The following is an 18,793-nucleotide window of genomic DNA, read 5'->3' as shown; positions in this document are numbered from 1 at the left end:
TTGGAACTGAGTGCTAGTCCTACCCTTACTAGCTGTGTGAAGTTGGCAGTTTTTTTTTTTTTTTAACTTAGTTTCCTCATTTGTGTAAAAAGGACATAGGAATGCTTCTCTCACAGTGGGCAAACCCTTGATAAAGGGCCTGGCACAGGTTGAGGGCCCAGTAAATGACTCAGTAAATAAACTGTTATTGTCTTTAGTTTATTATTTTTGCCAGCTGTGGTAGATGCCCTAGTAAATTGGCCTCCACATTTCATAAGAGTTGATATTTATATTTATAAAGTGGCAATAGTTTGGTTAACTATTCCAAAAAAAATACTATTAAATGTCATATTCCTATAATCATTCTCTAGCCCCTTCAAATCACCCCTACCTGCAGAATCCCAGTCCTCCTCTCCCCAAATCCATGGTCTCCTTCTTCCTTTGGGAAAATATTTTGTTAAGGTACTGAGCTGTGTACAGAGTATATAATGGTTAAAGGAGATGTGAAAAATGAACAAAAATTAACCTGTCCTTACTCAGGTGGCCACTCCAGCCTGGTGGTACTCTTTGGACATCTTTCCATTTGTATGTTGCCTTACAAACACTTCTCTCCTATGCAGTGCTTGGTTCATATTGGTCTCCAGCAAAGGTTGCCAAAGCCACCTAGGACCAATGTGCATAATTAAGATTTGAGAGGTTTTTGATTAAAGGGGCAACTTAGACCCTGGGGAGGGATGTTGCTGGAGAAGGTTGTTGGTTACCTCCTCCCAGTGCAGCAATCCTTGCACTCACAGACCAGGATGGTTCTAGAATAGCCTTATAGAAAAGGATATTTATGTGTCCCTCTGGGTCTTTTTTTTTTTTTTTTTGCCAGGAAAATGGGGGACCATGAATAACACAAGCCCATAGGTTTAGGGTCCCATGGAAGGTTCTAGAAGGAAAAAAAATGTGACAAATGTAGTCTTGGTGATCTACAGTTTCACTTAAGTAACACTAAAATTTCATAATTTTATTTGAAAATTTTAATGTTTCTGTCCATGTGAAGTGTATATCAGATATATTGATATAAAAGAAAAAAACACAGGTGACTCTTGCAGGCCTGCACAAATAGCCTAGCCCTGGTCATCCATGTGAGCTCTGTTTCATTTCTTGCTGACTTACACTACTGTTTATTTTGTAAGAAGATTGAAGGAGAGGGGACACAAAGTTAAGACAATAGTGGAGTATAAACAGTTTGACAGTATGAATCAAAAGTCATAAAAATGTCCATACTCTGATATAAAAATTCAATTTGGGGATTAACCTAAGAAGTTAATTTAGAATATGGGGGGGGAAGCCACATACACATTATTTATTGCTATGTCATTGGTAGCGGTCAAAATTTGGAAGCAATCTTGATGCCCTATAATAAGGATAAATGTTTAAATTTCTATTCAACCAAACATTGTGTACCTTTAAAAAGAATGATTATGAAGATTATGTGGCAACGTAGACAATACTTAAAATGTCATGCCTTAAGGGAAATGAGCTGGAAATTACACCACCCAAATGAAAAAGATGGAGAGGAAGTATATCAGATGATAGCAGCTGTGTTTGGGTAATGGCATGATGGTAGTTATTTTCTCCTTTTCGCTCATGATTATTTTAATCAGTTTCCAATTTTATAAATTGGAAAACCAATTAAAAATACCCAAATTAAAAAGGCAATACTTAAAGCCAGAAAGAGTGAAGTAGGGTTACTTTAAAGTTGGCTGTTCTGCATGGAGCTTCATGGGGGATTTCACATGGGACAAAATCGCAAACAGTTATTGCAGTTGGGGGGCGGGCGGTGGTATGCATTTATTCCGAAAGTTGTTGGGGTGGTTGGAAAGACAGTAGAATAATAGTAACAGAAACTAGACCCTCCCACCCCCAGCTGCCAGTAATTCAACCTAGGGCTTCAAGAAGCAATTTCTGCCCATTCAAAGTGCAGCTTATCCCTGGAGACTACCTTGGGCAGACCATTGTGATGGTGATGGCGATGGCGGGGTTGTGGGCCCACCTCCTCCACAGCTCCCGGAGGGTCAGGCGTTTGATGGAGGGCCTGGGCAGCTGTCTCGGCTTGAGGTTGCTGGTCATCAGAGACAAGGCAGCATGTGCAATGTTGACCCGGAGGTGAACAGTCCCCTTTCTCAGACCCACTCCCCGGAGGCAACCGTCCCTCATTAGGGTACAGTTTCTAATCCAAACAACCATTAATCTTTCTCAGGGTTAAAAGGCCAGGAAAGCAAGTTTTGGTCTCTATTTTGATACTGTACTTGTATTTTACAAGAGCAGGCTTACTTCACTGACCACTGGAGAACGCCCCCCAGCTGTGTCCACAGCTGTGCAAAAATGCCAAGCCCAGCACAGCCCTCCTGGTGCATGGAGAAGGGAAAGGAGTGCAAAACGAGTAGGCTGTTTATTGTGGCACTTGACAAAAATCATAAACATGATGTACTTGAAACAAAGTAGTGTTCTGTATCATTAAACAAGTTAGGATGCGCATGTATTTAAAGTGACAATTCCACCAAATATGATAGTTTTGTGAAAGTGATATTCTACAAACTTTTGAATACTATTCTTTTAATTTTTCTTGCCTTTGCAAGAAAAGTAATTCATATAAATGAGCTGTAACCCCTGAGAACTTTTTGGGCTTTTAAAGGTAATAAAAAATAGGATTTGACTTAGAAAAATGCGCTTGTTGTCTCAGAAATGTCTGGTTTACAGAAAGGGGCTGAATTTCTTATCTCACGCTCTTTTAATAGCTGGTAAGTCAAGAAACACATCTTTTCCATATTCTCAAGTTGTAAGGACCAACATGATGGGCATTAAGATAAAAAACATGAAGCCTTCCTAAATCTGTTTCTTCATGCTTGACCTTTAAATCCTTCCTGTACAGAGTCATCGTCGGTATGAATACCAAACACTCCTCCTGGTGAGTCACATTTAGACATCTGGCTACTGGTAGTAAAGGCAGAGAGCATTTAAGAGAGATCGAGAATGAATTTTTATGTCTCAAATTATTTTACATTAAATCTCCCAAACTCAAAATCACACATTAAGGACTATGGAATACATAAAATCTAGGCACAGCATTTTCAAGCTGGAAGAGGCCTTGGTCGAATAAAGTAAAACCCAAGACAGACCAAGGGATTGGAGTGGAGCCCATGGCCCTTGACACTTAATCTAATGATGGTATATCACCTCGTAGAATATAAGAGTTCTAGAATTTACCTGGACTTTTTTGGGAGGGTGGGTTGAGGGGAGACATATATATGTTTTTGCTGTGCCAAATGTATTTTGAGACATTAACAACTTGTAGTAAAGTTTCTTGAAGGATCTCAGATTGGCACAGAGTTTCGCTGTACTCTCCATCTCACAGCTTCTGCCTTCAGAATCCATGAGACTCTTGAAATGCTGGAGGAAATTTTAGCTAGATATGGTCTGCAAGGTACAACTAAAATTCTGTTAGTGTTGTCCTATGCTTGCCTTTTGGGCACTTAGTATAAATAATTTGAATGTTCTGTAGGAATTAAAACTGTACCCTAACGATATCATTTCTAAGTCAAAAATATATTCACGCATATAATAAAAAACATAAACCAAAATTTTAACAGTGGCTCTCTTCTGGATGGTGCAGTATGAACAAATATTTCCTTTTGCGTTTATCTTTGTATTACCAGTTTTTTGTACTGACCATATTTTATGTTTATAGTTAGAGAAAGCTCTATAAACATTATCTCAGTGTTATTTAAAAGATCTCAAGGAACTAAAGACCTCTATACAGATAAAGTGGGTCTGGCCAGGTTGAAGGCAAGTAATGCATTTCTCTTTCGTTTTTTAAAATCCTGATGTAATTATATATACATTACATATTTGATTAAAAGTTTAATTCAATTTTAAAAAATGAATAAATCTATAAGTACACTGAGATCCAGACTGCCAAAGCTTGAGCAGGCAAAAACCATCAGTGTGGTAACCTTTATGAGAGAAATGAGCTGTAGAAGTTTCTGCAGGCTGGGGATAACAGAGAGGCAAACGATCATGCTGCTTAGATTCTACCTGCAAGTCTGAGTCTATAAAATACAACCCTGCTGGCTTTTGAATTAATTTATTCTGAGCACTGAACACATCTTTCCAAAGAGGGAGTTACCATTTAGGATGTTAGTGTTTTTCTCAAAAGAACAATTTATGTACCTGAGGATCAGTCTCTAATATTTTACTTCTTTGGGTCTGTCTTAATCTTTAAATATTAGTTACTAGTATTTTTATAAATTAAGATGAATCTGACCTAAAACAATACAGTGGTATTTGTCTCTGTTCTCTGGCCCCTTTATTTTTTTGGCCCTTTTAAAATCAGAAAATATGTTCTTGTTGTGACAAATCCAAAACAACACAGATGTTTATGAAATAAAAACAGGAAGTATAAAATATAAAGTGAATACTTTCTCTTAATTCTCTATACTCCAGATTCCATTTCTCCAGTGATAACTTTTAATATTTTGATGTGTATCCTTCTATTCTCTCTCTACAGACCTATATTCAGATATAATTTAAAAAGTAAAAATCAGACCATGCAAATAAATATTCGTTCTTTTTTCCATTTAGCAGTACATCGCGGGCATATTTCCAATAGATTTATCTCGTTCTTATTGATAGCATGATAGCATTCCATTATTTAATATACTATGATTTATTTATCTTTATACTATTAACAAATATTTAGTTTCTTTCAGATATTTTATCAGGATAAGTGCTGCCAGAAACATCCTTGCCATATTTCTTAACACACTTGTGCTAATATTTCTATAGGATAAATTTGTAGACTAGGGATTACTGGGGATTGAGTATGTGCATTTAAGTTTTTGATAGATACTGAGTTTTTGCCCATTTGATAAATAGAGCAGTGGCAATCTGTGGGGCTTGGGACAGGAACACGGATGCCTAAAATCTAGCCCAAGTTCCAATGTAGTGGGCATTTTTCCACCGGTTTATGGAAGTAGCCTGACTTTGAGCATCAGGGAATCTTCTGCAGGATAAGTTTATATCACATTCAGACTGGTATCAGTTGTGTTACACATGGAGATGAAAAGACGAAGTTCTGGCTAGTTCGGCTTCTGTTGTCGGGACTGTGATGGCCAGTGGTAATTCTTTCAATGAGAATGAACATTAATACAGTTTCATTGAAGCTTCAAACAGAGCAGACAGATCCTCTTCTGACTGAGGGCGTGGTGCAAGCTTGGTGACCCTTTCCTGAAACAGGAAACAGAAGAATTTACCCAGGGCTTTGAAAAGATAGTTTCTAAAAGCTACTAGGTTATGTGAGTTAACTTGGCCATAAGAAACAATGACTTGATAGTAATCCTGTCTTTAAAAATCCTATTTCTTGTTTGCTTCATACTAGCTGATCCCTAACTCAGAAGTTCATCAGGTGACGCCTCTTTCCCACAAAGCTTTCAAAAGCCATTGCCTTTGCCTTATGTTCCGGCAACAGCCTTCTGCCCCAAGTACAGAACCAATGAGCCTTGGGTAAAACACCTCCTGTAATGGCCAAACTACATTGAATGCAGCCTTGGCCAGGTAGGCTCTCTGCGCAGAGAGCACGGTCCCAGGCATAGCAGAAACTGCCAAGGAAAATAGAACCGGGTTGTCCTTCACTTCAAAGACCGTGTATTTCGTAACTTGGACTTAAGGTATATTCAAAAAGATTTCATTAGGACATCAACTTTCAGGCTATAGACAACAAGTGACTCCTTTTTAATATTACCTAAGGTTTTATTTCTGCCTTCCTAAATGAATTCAGTGACTTGCTCAATTTCTCCAGTGTTATTGAGTGGAGTCAGCAAAGAGGCGCACCCTATTGCTATTTATACCCCCATCAGTGTCTCCTTAGTCCCAATGGGACAGGAGATTAAAAGATACTGTAATGACTATCTTGTGTCCAGATTTCTGGGCCTAAATGAAATTAAGATATATGCCAGTGTTTTGGTTCCATTCTCACGGGTCTCTTGGTTTGTTTTCTTATGATAAGTAATTGTGTGGGCGCATACCTGGTAGATGAGGCATCTCCACGTGGGCAAGGCTGTACCCACTCTTCATGCCCAGTGCTCGACACACAGTACATAGGTGCCCGACAGTTGTTGAATTAATGAAAATGGTGGGGGGGGCATCTCAAAATTCACATATGTAAGACAGAACTCTGACTCTACCTGCCTCCCATTTTTCTCATCTCAGCAGTGACACCCAAGTCACTCAGGGAAAAGCCTAGGAGTCCTCTTGATTTCTTTTTCCCTTCTCTGCTAGTTTAATCCACCAGCAAATTTGTCAGATCTACCTCCAAAGTAAATCCCCAATCTGACCACTTATCAGCTCCTGTTCCACCCCAACCCAAGTCTAAGTCATCCCGACTCCCCCCTCCAAAAGTCTGTTTCCACTTTTGCTCTACTCTCTCCCCCGGAGGCCATTCTCCACACAGCAGCCAGAGTGATAACTTTTTTCCCCCCCAGTGTAAATTTGTTCATATCATTACTTGCTTAATGCTCTCTGACGACTTTCCATTGCAATGACAAGACCATGGCCTCTAATGCCACTCTGTTCTGGCTCCGCTGCTCACCTCAGCTCTGACTCATCTCCCATCAGTTCTTCTCACTTAGTCCCACCATCCCCTCTCAGTCCTACAAAAATGCTCCTCTTCCTCCTGTCTCAGGGCCTTTCCCCTCTGCCCGGAGCGCTACTCCCAGATGTCTTCTCCCAGATCTTAACATGGCTACCTTCACCTCTAGTCAGAAACCTCTGTGACCACCCTTGCTAGAGTTCCTGCCACACTGTCCCACGTGAATCACTGTCTGATTACCCATGTTTCCCTTCATACCACTAATCATTATCTGAATTGATTTCATGTGTATCTTATTTATATATTTGATTAGATGCACATTGTCTGTCCTCTGTAGAATGTAAGCTCCATGAGGGAGTGAAGAGACTTTATTTTCCTCTTCCTTGTATCCTATTCAATGCATGGTATATAGTAGGACCTCAGCAAGTATTTGTAAGGTAAAAGGAAGAATGAAGATAGGAAGGAGGTATTAAAAAATTAACTCAAAACAGGCCTAAATGTAGACTTAAATCTAAGAGCTAAAACCAAAACTCTTAGAAGAAAACAGGAAAATTTCACGATGTTAGATGTGGCAGTAATTTCTTGGATATGACACCAAAAACACAGGCAATAAAAAAATAGGACTACATCAAAATGTAAAACTTATGTATCAAAGGACACTCTCAAGAGAGTTGAAAAGACAACTCAGATAGAATGTGGAAAGTATTTGCAAATTATAGATCTGATAAGGGGTTAATAACTAGAATATATAAATAATTACTACAACTCAACAGCAGAAAACCCCAGACAAACCAACTCAAAAATAGGCAAAAGATTTGAATAGATATTTCTTTAATGAAGATATATAAATAGCCACTAAACACATGAAAAGATGCTCAACATCTTTAGTCATCAGCAAAATGCAATTCAAAACCACAGTGAGTTCTCACTTCTCATCCATCAGGATAGCTATCCAAAAAATGGAAAATAAGAAATCTTGGTGAAGATGTGGAGAAACTGGAACCCTCGTGCATTGTTGGTGGGATGTAAACTGATGCAGCCTCTATGGAAAACAGTTTGGCAGTTCCTCAACAAGTTAAACAGATAATTACCCTATGATCCTGCAATTTTATTCCTAGGTATATAACCAATTGAACTGAAAGCAGGGACTAAAACATATTTGTATACGAGTGTTCATAGTAGCACTATTTACAATAGCCAGAAGGTGGAAACAAACCCAGTGTCCATCTGCAGATGAATGGATAAGCAACAGGTAGTATATCCATGCACTGGAACATTACTCAGCCATAATAAGGAATGAACTTCGGACACATTAAAGATTTATGCTAAGTGAAGACATTGTGCAGACACAAAAGGACAAGTATATGATTCCTCTTATATGAAGTACCTGCAATAGGCAAATTCATAGAGACAGAATAGAGGTTATCGGGCTGGGAAAGGGGAGTTACTCTTTCACCATTAAGCAATAGAGCAGAGCTTCTATTTGAAATGATTTCAAAGTTCTGGAAATGGATAGTAGTGATGGTTGCACAACACTAAATGTACTCAATGGCATGGAATTATACACTTAAAAGTAAGTGGTTGTTAAAATAGTAAATTTTATGGTAAGTATATTTTACCCTGATTAAAAAAATAATTAGGAAGGATGGATGGACAGAATGGAGAAGGATGGGGGGACATGCTGATAAGTATGGGTAAAACCAAAGTAAAATTTTACACTGCAGCAGATCTTCAAAGACTCCAAAGAAATTTGAAAATCCAAAGCAAGGCAGGGACTTGTTCATGGTGGCGTATGTCTATGTTGGTGGCAGGGTCAAGAACTGAAGTTCAGCATTTGCTATGGCTGACGATTCCTGCCACACCATTCTGTTCATAACAGGAGAGAATCTTCTCTGATGAGCTCAGAGGCCCTTAAAACGATCCTGTTCATCTTTGGTGAAGTACTGCAGGAGTCTCCGAAGTACTTGAGGCCAAGCTGATCTGAGTTTCTCTTTCACATGTCTAATACCCCGGGACAGTTTAAATGAGGACAGGGACGTAAAGTTTGTGATCTGGCCCCACTCCTATCATTTATGCTATATAAAAGCTAAACTCTCCGAATTAAGATGTGTTCGGCAATGTGCTATTATTTATAGAAGTGTAAGACCGAAGGACAACTGATTAACATGGGCACTGAAATAAATCCTGACTTCCACTTTTAGCACATTCATAAAATAACAACATTTCGGCTGGCCTGTCTGCCAGGGAGTGGAAGTGCTCATTTTGGTAGACAGCTCTCCTCAGAAATGAAATGTTTTGATTTGAAATGTAAATGTTTTTTTCCAGAGGTTTCAGAAACCCCCACTTGGAAGATTAATTTATTCTTGCCTGCTCCCCTTGCAGCCTTGCTATGGCAGTTGGAAGCCTCCGTACACAGGGCTGCTGTTTGCTGCCATCAGTATGGGATGTGGTGTTTGGTCAAGAATACTGGCCTGGTTGTTCCTTCCAGAGAAAACTGATCCCTCCTTGCTGAACATAAAAGAAGCTTTATCAAATGTCGACTACGTACATACCCTTTCTGGCAGTATTCTTTGCAGCAACCAGTCTGTCCCTCTCACTACCTTAAATCCTGTAGATACTAATAAGTGAAGATTAGCCTGCTGCATGTGTAAAATTCTGAAGTTGCCATAGCAGTCCTGTAAGATGTTCACTGCTGCCAAAAATACCAAACAAAAAACCCCACAGTAGTTCTTCATCTGCAGAACAGACAGCCTTATTGCTACAATTCCTCCGAAAGTCCTGTCAATCTCCCCTGCCCTCTCCATATATAGAGCACATTGACTCAATTACCTGGACTCCAAGATGGAACCAGTGCTAGTTTATTAAAATTAACTATGCCTCTCCCAATTACAGACACACGATTTAAAAAGCAGCATTCACGTTGGGGCTGCCTTTTGAATACAGCTTGCGGAGATCCTCACCTCCTCCTTTATGGACATGACTTGTATTCAAAAGACCCAATTTATCTTGCATCTTTTGTGAAACTAAGAAATTAGTTTTGTCTAATTAAGGGTTTGCTATCTGTGATTTCCCCCATATGATATGTGCACTGAGGCATTTAATATGATACCTAATTAACGTGCCATTTTAGTGGATGGTCTCAAATGTTAGTCTGGATCTGTTGCTATCTGGAACAGTTTCTGAAAGTAAAAGACTGAGCACAGTAAAATTTAAACAGTAAACACTTGCCAACGTGTGCTGATGGCTGGAAGATGCGTTGCCACTAGCAATTAAATGGCCAGTTTTATCTGAAAATCATGGATACCATCCCTGCAGATTGACAAACACACATTCCTGAGCAAGCAGAACTTTTCAGAACCCCTCTTGCAAAACGGACACTTATCACTGGAACCATGCTATCAGAGCCAGTGGCCATGTCAAAACCCTGGCGACCACTTCGCTTTCATGGCTTCTTGTCATTAGGTGAGTCCTATTCAGTGTAAGGAAACCTCTGAAAAAGTTACCGCCATTCAGCCAGTATGCTCACCTGCACAGAAGACTTTGGAAGAGAGAGGGCTGCGGGTATGTGTTAATTTAACATGTTTACTAGCTTGTGCTGGGTGCAGTCGAGGATGGGTGAGCAAAACATGTCCCTGTGCTCATGGAATTTACGGTCTAGTAGGTTTGGATAAAATAACTGTGTTGGTCATATTTTTTGACTATTTAGTCCTTCAGACTTGTTCGTTAGAACTAAGGGTTGGTGAGTTAGCCTAGGAGCTCAACTACACTTTGAGATGTTTCTTTTTTTTCATTCATTGATATTTTTAGATGCAACTGAGTCTACTGGATCTGAGTCTAACTCAGGGAAAATGCCAGCCCATGGGCCATGTTTGGTTTGTACAGTGGGTAAATGGAATACAATACAAACATCCAGATTGTTGATTTTTGTTGGAAATTGGAAGCTCAATGCTGGGACCTGAATTTCTGCTTGGGTATAATATTGTAGCTGAAAAAACACTCACCCAATGAGAAGGATTATGAGCTTTTCAGTTCACCAAAGTCCCCACCACTCCCTGCTGCTTTAAATTACTTGGTTCATTGCTATTACCTACCTGCCTCCTGAGGACACCTGAGTCTGTTAACCCAATCCCTACAAGTATTATCTCATGTGAGTGGTGAGGTCTTCAACATTCTAAGCAGTTGCCAAGTGGGGAGGAAGCTAATGTGAGGCCTTTGTTTAACCAGAGCAGGGTGAGGGAAAAGCACTGCTGCTTATGGTTAGCGGGAATCTGTGCAGGGGGCGGGGGGTATTCTAGTTGTTAACTCTGTTTCAGAGTCAGTGATAGATCCATGCTTGCCTTAACTTTGGGTAGAAGTGCCTTGCCCTCATGTGCGTACAGTGTTTAAGATCCACGTCTTTCCTGTTTTAGACAGGAGGACTAGTGTGATGTGGTCCAAAACCCGAGAGCTCGTGGCTCTGGCTCTATTTTACGGTGAGTTGCAGTGAACGGGGGTCTTAGCCTATTAGGATCTGATGCTATAGCACAAGGGTATCTGATCCAAAATGTAAGAGAGGTGCAATGGGAAGGTAAATTCTCTTCATAAGAAACTTGGAGGGGAAACTCTACATCTATTATGATTCTACCCAATAAAGGTTGGCAGCTCAGTTTAAATTCTTTAGTGACATTTAAGTAAATAAGACCCAAAGTGACACAGATACATATATATATATATATATATGTATCTGTATAAAATACTCTCCCAGATACGTTAAAAAGTGATTTTATAATAGTATAGATTTAAAAGCCATGCCTATTTTTCACAAAATAGTAGGAATTTATAACCCTTGTAATATAAAATAATATTAATGGTCCTTTGGGAACAGCTTCAGGTAGTTTTATGGAGAGCTCTTAAAAGAGCAGAAATGGTAAAAAGGGAAATTTTGCCATACCTCAAGACAAATGTGGTAGTTTTTGCCTTGAGTTTTTATAAAAGACCCTTTCAGTTGTATCATAAAAGCTCCAAAAAAGCCACAGTTTTATGGAAGAAAAGGTGAGGGAGCCTGGCCTCTTCCCACAGGGGAAGAGAAGAGTTGTTGTCTGGTGTGGAGGAGACCTGAAAGCTGCTGGAGGACCCCTGGGTTTTCCTCTCCCCCTAAGACACCCCAGATGGACCACGTTTTCCCAGCAGCTTCATGGTTCTCAGAAGGGAGTGAGGATGACTGCATCTCTTACCTGGGGCAGCGTTCCTTTCACTAATGCAGGGATATCAGCCTTGGAGTAACCAATGGCAGCTAGGCCATCATCAACATCCAGATCGAATAAGAATTTCCGGAGTGTGTCTGCCAAAATAGGCCCAGCATCTGCGATCCTGGCAGTGCGGGTGTGAGCTCCTAGAAGACACAAAGTGCTGACTGTAGAGAGAGAGGGTGTCATTCAGTCACAAGATAGCTGACTGTATAACCTACTGTGGCCTCCCTCCCACCAAGGACAAGGGCGCCGCTGTGCCTCCACATGGAGGCCAGCCCAGCGATCAACCCCGCAGGACACAGATGGGCCAGGTCAGCTTGCAGAACCCCGAGATCCTTTGCAGAGGCGTTGGCTGAGGCTAACCTGGCTTTCACATTTCCAATGGGCTGCTGGCCCCTAGTATGGTGGGAAGAAGAGGAACTGAGCCAGAAAAGAAGCACAGGGAGGAGACCAAAAAAGAAGGCTGGTGTTTGGATGAGGAGGAAGGAGCATTTGTAGGAGAAAACACAGCTTATGTAACTTGCAAGGCTTGGAATTTGCTGACATCTAGAGGTATATGTGTTCAGTGTCTTTTCTTACAGCAACATCTTAGGAAAGAAGACCAACCCCTTGCAAACACCTTGTGAGGCAAGGACATTTAGAGGTACAAAAGCTCCAACACTGACTGCCCCAAAGGAGGAAAATGACAAAAATGGATTATGTGTGGCCAGGGAAGGAAATACTTTCTCTCTATTGCTATAAAACTTCTTATTTTGGGCTCCGTTGCCAAAGGGCAGGGCGAGTGCCTCTAAATAAATATCATAGAACCAGTCAGACAGAACCAAGAACGTAAAGACCCTCAGAAAATAGTATTTACTCTGTAGGTAATAATGATGTTGGTGAAGGGGGAAGAAGGTTGCCAAGGGGTGGAAATTTGGACACGATTAGTAATCAATACATGAGATTGTAGAGACATGAGTGTGGAAGAGCTAGGGGTTCTGCCTTCAGGCAGGGTAGCAGTGGGAGTTCCCAGACCCTTAGCACTCCAGCTCCTCATCCGTTCTGGTCGAACACACCACTGCCAGGAAGTGAAGCATGTGACAAACAGACGTGGCGTAAGTTATTATCCAAAATGGCTCATGTTGAGTCAAAGCCCACTTTCTCTGTATTGTTCAAAAGGAGACTAGAATGTGTAGTTATGTCCCTACTGAGGCAAACTATTCAATTAATTTTAACCTTTTTTTTCCATGACAGCAAGAACTGTTTTAGTAATCCAGGAAAAGGTATAAGTGGAACCAGATACGGGGCTAGTTGGGCGGGCGGCTGGATGCAAGGTAAACCTTGCCTGACAAGACCAGTCTGTATTACATGGTGGCAACTGAAATATGGATTAGGTGGAAAGGTGACACGATACAAGGTTTATGAGGTTTTTATGTTCCTGGGATTGCTGCCATAAAACACACCATCAAAGCCTCTGGGTTTTCCTGTGAAGTATTTTAGAAAAAAAGGGTAGGAAAAAGAATAAATTGGTATAAAGCTAAGAAAATCTAAGATTACATAGGGAATTAAAATATTTAATGGCGAAGCATGGAATCACATTAAACAAAACTTCCTAGGCAAGGAGGAAGAGTTGGTGGATTCTTCTACCCCAAGTTTTATCTACTGGAGGAATTGCTTTCTCAGTGATGTTGGTTGCCTGGAATTTTAGCTTTGAGTTCTCTGAGACTTTCCCATTTACCATACATCTAGCCTGCTATTTGGGCTCCTTCCTACTTAACTACTGCATATTTACCAGGCATCTGTCTGAGTCCCCAAAATGGCTAAAAAACATCCCCGAAACGAAAGGGAAAAGGGACACAAGATCCTTGGTAAGGTGGGCACTGTATTTCCAGCAGCCCAGACTGGGCAGTCAGCCCCCTGCACTGCTTCTCTACCCTGGACTTCTCTCATTAGCATTCCCAGCACAGCACCTGGAACTCTGTGAAAGCACACACGTCAGCGTGAGAGAGACGTGGAGGTGAAGCAGGACATGTGGAAGGGGTGTGTGGTCATGCCTACCTTCTCGGAAATAACCTCTCCAACGGCTGGAGCTAGAAGAGCATAATGAAGTTTTCTTTTTAGCTTTTCCCTTCCTACCCTAAGCGCAAGTAGGGGAATAAAATGTTTGGAAAGTTAATCAAATTCTTAAAGTCTACTTGAAAGAGTTCTCAGAAAAATACTAAAAATTTTTACTTAACACTAAAGCTAGCCTGAATATAATTTTTTTTTGCTTGTGAGATTCAAAAAGCACTGTGGGTGTCTTGGTATAGATGTTATTTATTTATTCTACAGAGCAGCAAAACAAATTCTTCTTTGGGATTTTTTATAAAGTTTCTGGTTGTTTAGATTTTCTATAATTGGGAATGTATTGTTACTTCCTGAATTAGATTCATTTTATTACCTACAAAACTTAGCAAAAGCCATTCGCAACATTAATACTATGTAAAGAGTTTCATGTTCCTTGGGGATGAAAACAAGAGAAATACCATTACTACAACTTTAACATAAGCAATATTTGGTTCCATTTCATTGTTAATAGACTATTAGAAGCAAAATTACAGAATTTTAGTGCTATATAGGACTTTAGGCAGGTCACTCACATTTTATTATTAAACTATTTCAAAGCAACTTTACGGGTGTTATTATCCTTCGTGGTTTATCCTCAGAAGCAACCCTACAAAATGCTCCACATATGCGGGTCACAGATTTATGAGTAATTGCTCATACCCAGTATTTCTGCCGTTTCCAGGTGCCGTTCAGGAGACATCTGTGCTGTGAAAGTGAATACCGCTGGGGAGGTGAGTACCACAGAAAGGCCATGAGGCTGAAGAAAAACAAAATGTGGTGACCAGTGGGGCAAAGTTGGGTCTTCAACCTGCATATTCTAGATATTAAATTACTTTATACTCCAGCAATGAAGAATTGACAAATGCATTTAGCAAATACATTTATGGCAACTGCAAAGACCATGAAATTTAATTAAAGAATTTATTATGATTTTACCACTAGTGGGTGATCCACATTATAATCCTTTGCTTTATAAGTCTTCACTAAGCCTGAAATTGGGTAAGACATTCCATGGCTAGAAAAGAAAGAAAGTCCTTAGGTTGACATATAGCTATCAGAAATTCAAGTTAAAACAAAGATACTTTTATGAGAGAGCCCTTCACGGTCTCTTGACAATATCGTTATCTCACAAAGTGATACATTCTGTTTTCTTTGATACAACAATATATTATTGCATTGGACATTTTGTGCATTTGTTAACAAAACCTCTGAAATGTTCAAATTCAAATGCTCATAGAATTGTATGTCATTAAAAAGTGTTGATGCAGAAATTGCTTCTCAAACACATTGATTTTTTTTTTAAAGATTTTATTTATTTATTTGACAGAGAGACAGCCAGTGAGAGAGGGAACACAAGCACGGGGAGTGGGAGAGGAAGAGGCAGGCTCCCAGCGGAGGAGCCTGATGTGGGGCTCGATCCCAGAACACCGGGATCACGCCCTGAGCGGAAGGCAGATGCTTAAAGACTAAGCCACCCAGGCGCCCCCCCAAACACATTGATTAACCTGATGCTCTTGAAGAAATCAAGAATTTACTTTGAAATTTCTTTAAATGCGTTTTCTGTTTTGCTCTGCGCTGCCTTGGCAGTGTGCTCCTGCGCAGCTGATGACGTGGGTGGGAGTTTTAGGAGCCAAGATGTGCTGCATTAGACACGTAAGCTTGACCCTCCAGTAATCTGTCCCATGGATAATTGATAAATCCTTTCAAATGTTACATACTAATAGAGGTGACTCATAAATGATTATTGAAGTTTGAAAGGCTGTCAAGAAAAGGCATCATGGGGGTGCCTGGGTGGCTCAGTCATTAAGCATCTGCCTTTGGCTCAGGGCGTGATCCCAGGGTCCTGGGATCAAGCCCCACATTGGGCTCCCTGCTCTGCTGGGAGCCTGCTTCTTCCTCTCCCACTCCCCCTGCTTATGTTCCCTCTCTTGCTGGCTGTCTCTCTCTCTCTGTCAAATAAATAAAAATAAAATCTTAAAAAAATATGTATATATAAAAAAAGAAAAGGCATCATGGTTTTTATTTGTGGGGTTTGATTTGTTTTCATGAAAAACACTTTTTTATCCTCTTGAATTCTTGGCAAACAAACAGGACAATATTATAGTTTACTAGATGACCCAGAGATATATACCGTGAGAAGCTTATATATTTATAATTAATATATTGTAAATGAAATGCTTTACAATAGTAAAATGGTCTGTAAGTCTTTTTATGTGGGTTATTGTATGACTTTGGGCTTACTCAGCAAAAGATTTACATTTCATAGGAAGACAAAGTATTTTGGTGAACTGTATGATGACTTATCCAAAAAAGGTATCCCTTGCCTATCACTTTTGTGAGATGGATCAGAAGCTATTGGTTCTCTGAATTGCTGGTTACTTTAGGAATGTAAAAAAACCAAGAAAGAAAGGTCTTTCTTGGGCTTCACAGTATTTGGAAAATTATTGTTTAGTGTTCTTTCGTGATGTGAAAGGGTTCATGTAGCTTTCAAAAGTAACTTTCTAACAATATCCAGCATCTTAGTTTGATTTCTTTTAAGAGTTGTATATGTTCTTTGTAAAAATTAGAGTGGCCCATAATCCTGTTTCTTCAAGATAAACATTAGGATGTTTCTTCTGGTCTTTTTATGCATATCATTAATTTACGATCATATGCACATACAGTTTCAAATATTGCTTTTGTTACTTGATATTCTTTATAAACATTTTCCCATATCATTTTCTATTCTTCTAAAACATTATTTTTAACAGCCTTATTTTATTGAGTACTGCACTTCAGTTAACCATTCCCAAACTGTTAGAAATTAAGTTGTTTCCAAAATTTTCAATTATACATACCACTTAGATGACTATCCTTATAAGGAAATTCTTTGATCATATGATGATGATTTCTTTAGGCTACATTCATAGAACTAAAATTAGTGGGCCCAAGGATATAAACATTTTTCAAGCTCTTGGGAGATTTTGCTCACTTGCTTTTATTTATTAATATTGCTTATTATTTATTTATTTTTTTAAAGATTTACTTATTTACCTGAGAGGGAACAAGCAGGAGGGGCAGAGGGAGAAGGGGAGAGAATCCTAAGCAGACTCTGCACCGAGTGCAGAGCCTGACCCAGGGCTTGATCCCATGACCAGGGCCGAAACCAAGAGTTGGATGCTTAACCGACTGCGCCACGCAGGCGCCCCACCCACCTGCTTTTTAGAAAGGTGGTATCAATCTGTGCTCTCAGCAGCCAAGTTTGGGGGTGACTTCACTGCACCCTCCATAGCAAAGGCCTGTTCTTAATTCTCAGTGATCACAGGTATTAAGGCATCATACCAATAAAGTTCTGATCAAACAAATCAGTTCTGGGCTACTGACAAAGATTCTGATCCCTTTCTTTTTGTGAGAGATTAGGAGAAAAAAATCCTTGCATTTGAGGTTTTAAAAATCCACAACACATGGTGAGGATGTGGAGAAATCAGAACCCTTATGCACTGCTTATTGAAATGTAAAATGGTATAGCTGCTGTGGGTAATAGTAGTAGTTCCTGAAAATTTAAACACAGAGTTACCACATGACCTAACAATTCCACTCCTAGGTATGTGCTCAGTAGAAATGAAAACATATATCCACACAAAAAACTTGTACACAAATGTTCACAGCAGCATTATTCATAATAGCCAAGAAGTGGAAACAGCTAATGTCCATCTTCTGATGAATGGAGAAATAAAATGTGGCATATCCATACAGTGGAATGTTACTTGGCAGTAAAAAGGAATGACATACTGACGCATGTATGGATGAACCATGAAAACATTACGCTATGTTAAAGGCACAAATGACCAAATATCATATAATTCCATTTATGTAAAATATCCAGAGTAGGCAAATCTATAAAGACAGAAAGTAGATTAGTAGTTGCTTAAGACTGGGGGGTGTAGGAGGATTGAAAGGTGGCAGCCAAGGGGTAGGGGATTTCTTCTCAGGGTAATAAAATGTTCTAAAATTCATTGTGGTAATGGCTGCACAACTCCATGAATATGCTAAAGCCCACTGAATTATACATTTTGAATGGGTAAATTTTATAGTGTGTGAATTGTATCTCAATAAGGCTGTTATTAAAAAAAAATCTATTGGGCACCTGGCTGGCTTAGTCGGTGGAGCATGTGACTCTTGATCTCAGGGTCATGAGTTTGAGCCCCACATTAGGGGTAGAGTATCTTTTAAAAAAATAATAAAACTTAAAACTCCATGACCCAATAAATTACATTTGAATTAAAACATTCCAGGACCCTAAGTTAAATTTCTTCTTTCTATGGTGTATTTAGACCTTACCACTTGTCCTAAATTATAAACATTTTTTAAAATAAAAGCAATAGCTTAGGTGAAGAAATAAACTCTCAAGTTTGCTCACCACAGATGAACACCAGCATTTCCAAAGCCAATGCCAGCAAAAGCACTTGCCAAGTGCATATTAGACCTTGCTTCCAGATCATCAGGATTTCTGACAGCCCTGTGGATGATATAAATACCTACATCAACATTGGCATTTCCTAGTGAATAAAGAGCCGCCTTAGGGAAAGATCTGGGAAAAAAGAAATTTTTCCTCTAGGAAGAAAAATTAGGCAACTTATTCAAATGACATCTTGTCTTCTCAATGAAAACCGAAGGGAAACATATTTTCTCATCAATGGTTTTGGGCAAAAGCATAATAAATATTGCTGTCAGGCTGCTCATGTGATAAAAGTGCCAGGGGAAGCAAAGCACTGACCCTTGGACTGTGAGCGGCTCTAGAAAAGTGCCCTGAGACTCATTCTTCTTCTTCATTTGTCAGTGACCTTGACTGCAGCTGTGAATGGCCTGCCAGTAAACATACACTTAG

General features: G+C 39.7%; 1 protein-coding gene across 4 annotated transcripts in view; it reads right to left on the bottom strand.

Moving 5' to 3' along the window:
* Positions 1-3,376: 3,376 nt before the first annotated feature.
* Positions 3,377-18,793, bottom strand: part of ADHFE1 (alcohol dehydrogenase iron containing 1) — a 33,144-nt gene continuing 17,727 nt past the window's right edge. For 3 of the 4 annotated variants that reach the window (XM_034668140.1, XM_034668138.1, XM_034668139.1), the window contains 5 exons: positions 18,326-18,424; positions 14,863-14,941; positions 14,587-14,683; positions 11,827-11,984; positions 7,475-7,655 (listed from right to left, as the gene is read on the bottom strand). In XM_034668140.1, the coding sequence (XP_034524031.1) occupies positions 7,539-7,655; positions 11,827-11,984; positions 14,587-14,683; positions 14,863-14,941; positions 18,326-18,424 (550 nt within the window). In that variant the 3' untranslated portion in view covers positions 7,475-7,538. Of the gene's footprint in view, positions 5,254-7,474; positions 7,656-11,826; positions 11,985-14,586; positions 14,684-14,862; positions 14,942-18,325; positions 18,425-18,793 lie in introns of those variants that run through there. The other variant, XM_002916371.4, reaches the window with a different exon arrangement.

Source organism: Ailuropoda melanoleuca, chromosome 9 (assembly GCF_002007445.2).
Source record: "Ailuropoda melanoleuca isolate Jingjing chromosome 9, ASM200744v2, whole genome shotgun sequence".
Classification (NCBI taxonomy): domain Eukaryota; kingdom Metazoa; phylum Chordata; class Mammalia; order Carnivora; family Ursidae; genus Ailuropoda; species Ailuropoda melanoleuca.
The sequence above is the reverse complement of the archived record's forward strand: the minus strand, read 5'-3'. Positions and strand labels throughout refer to the sequence as shown.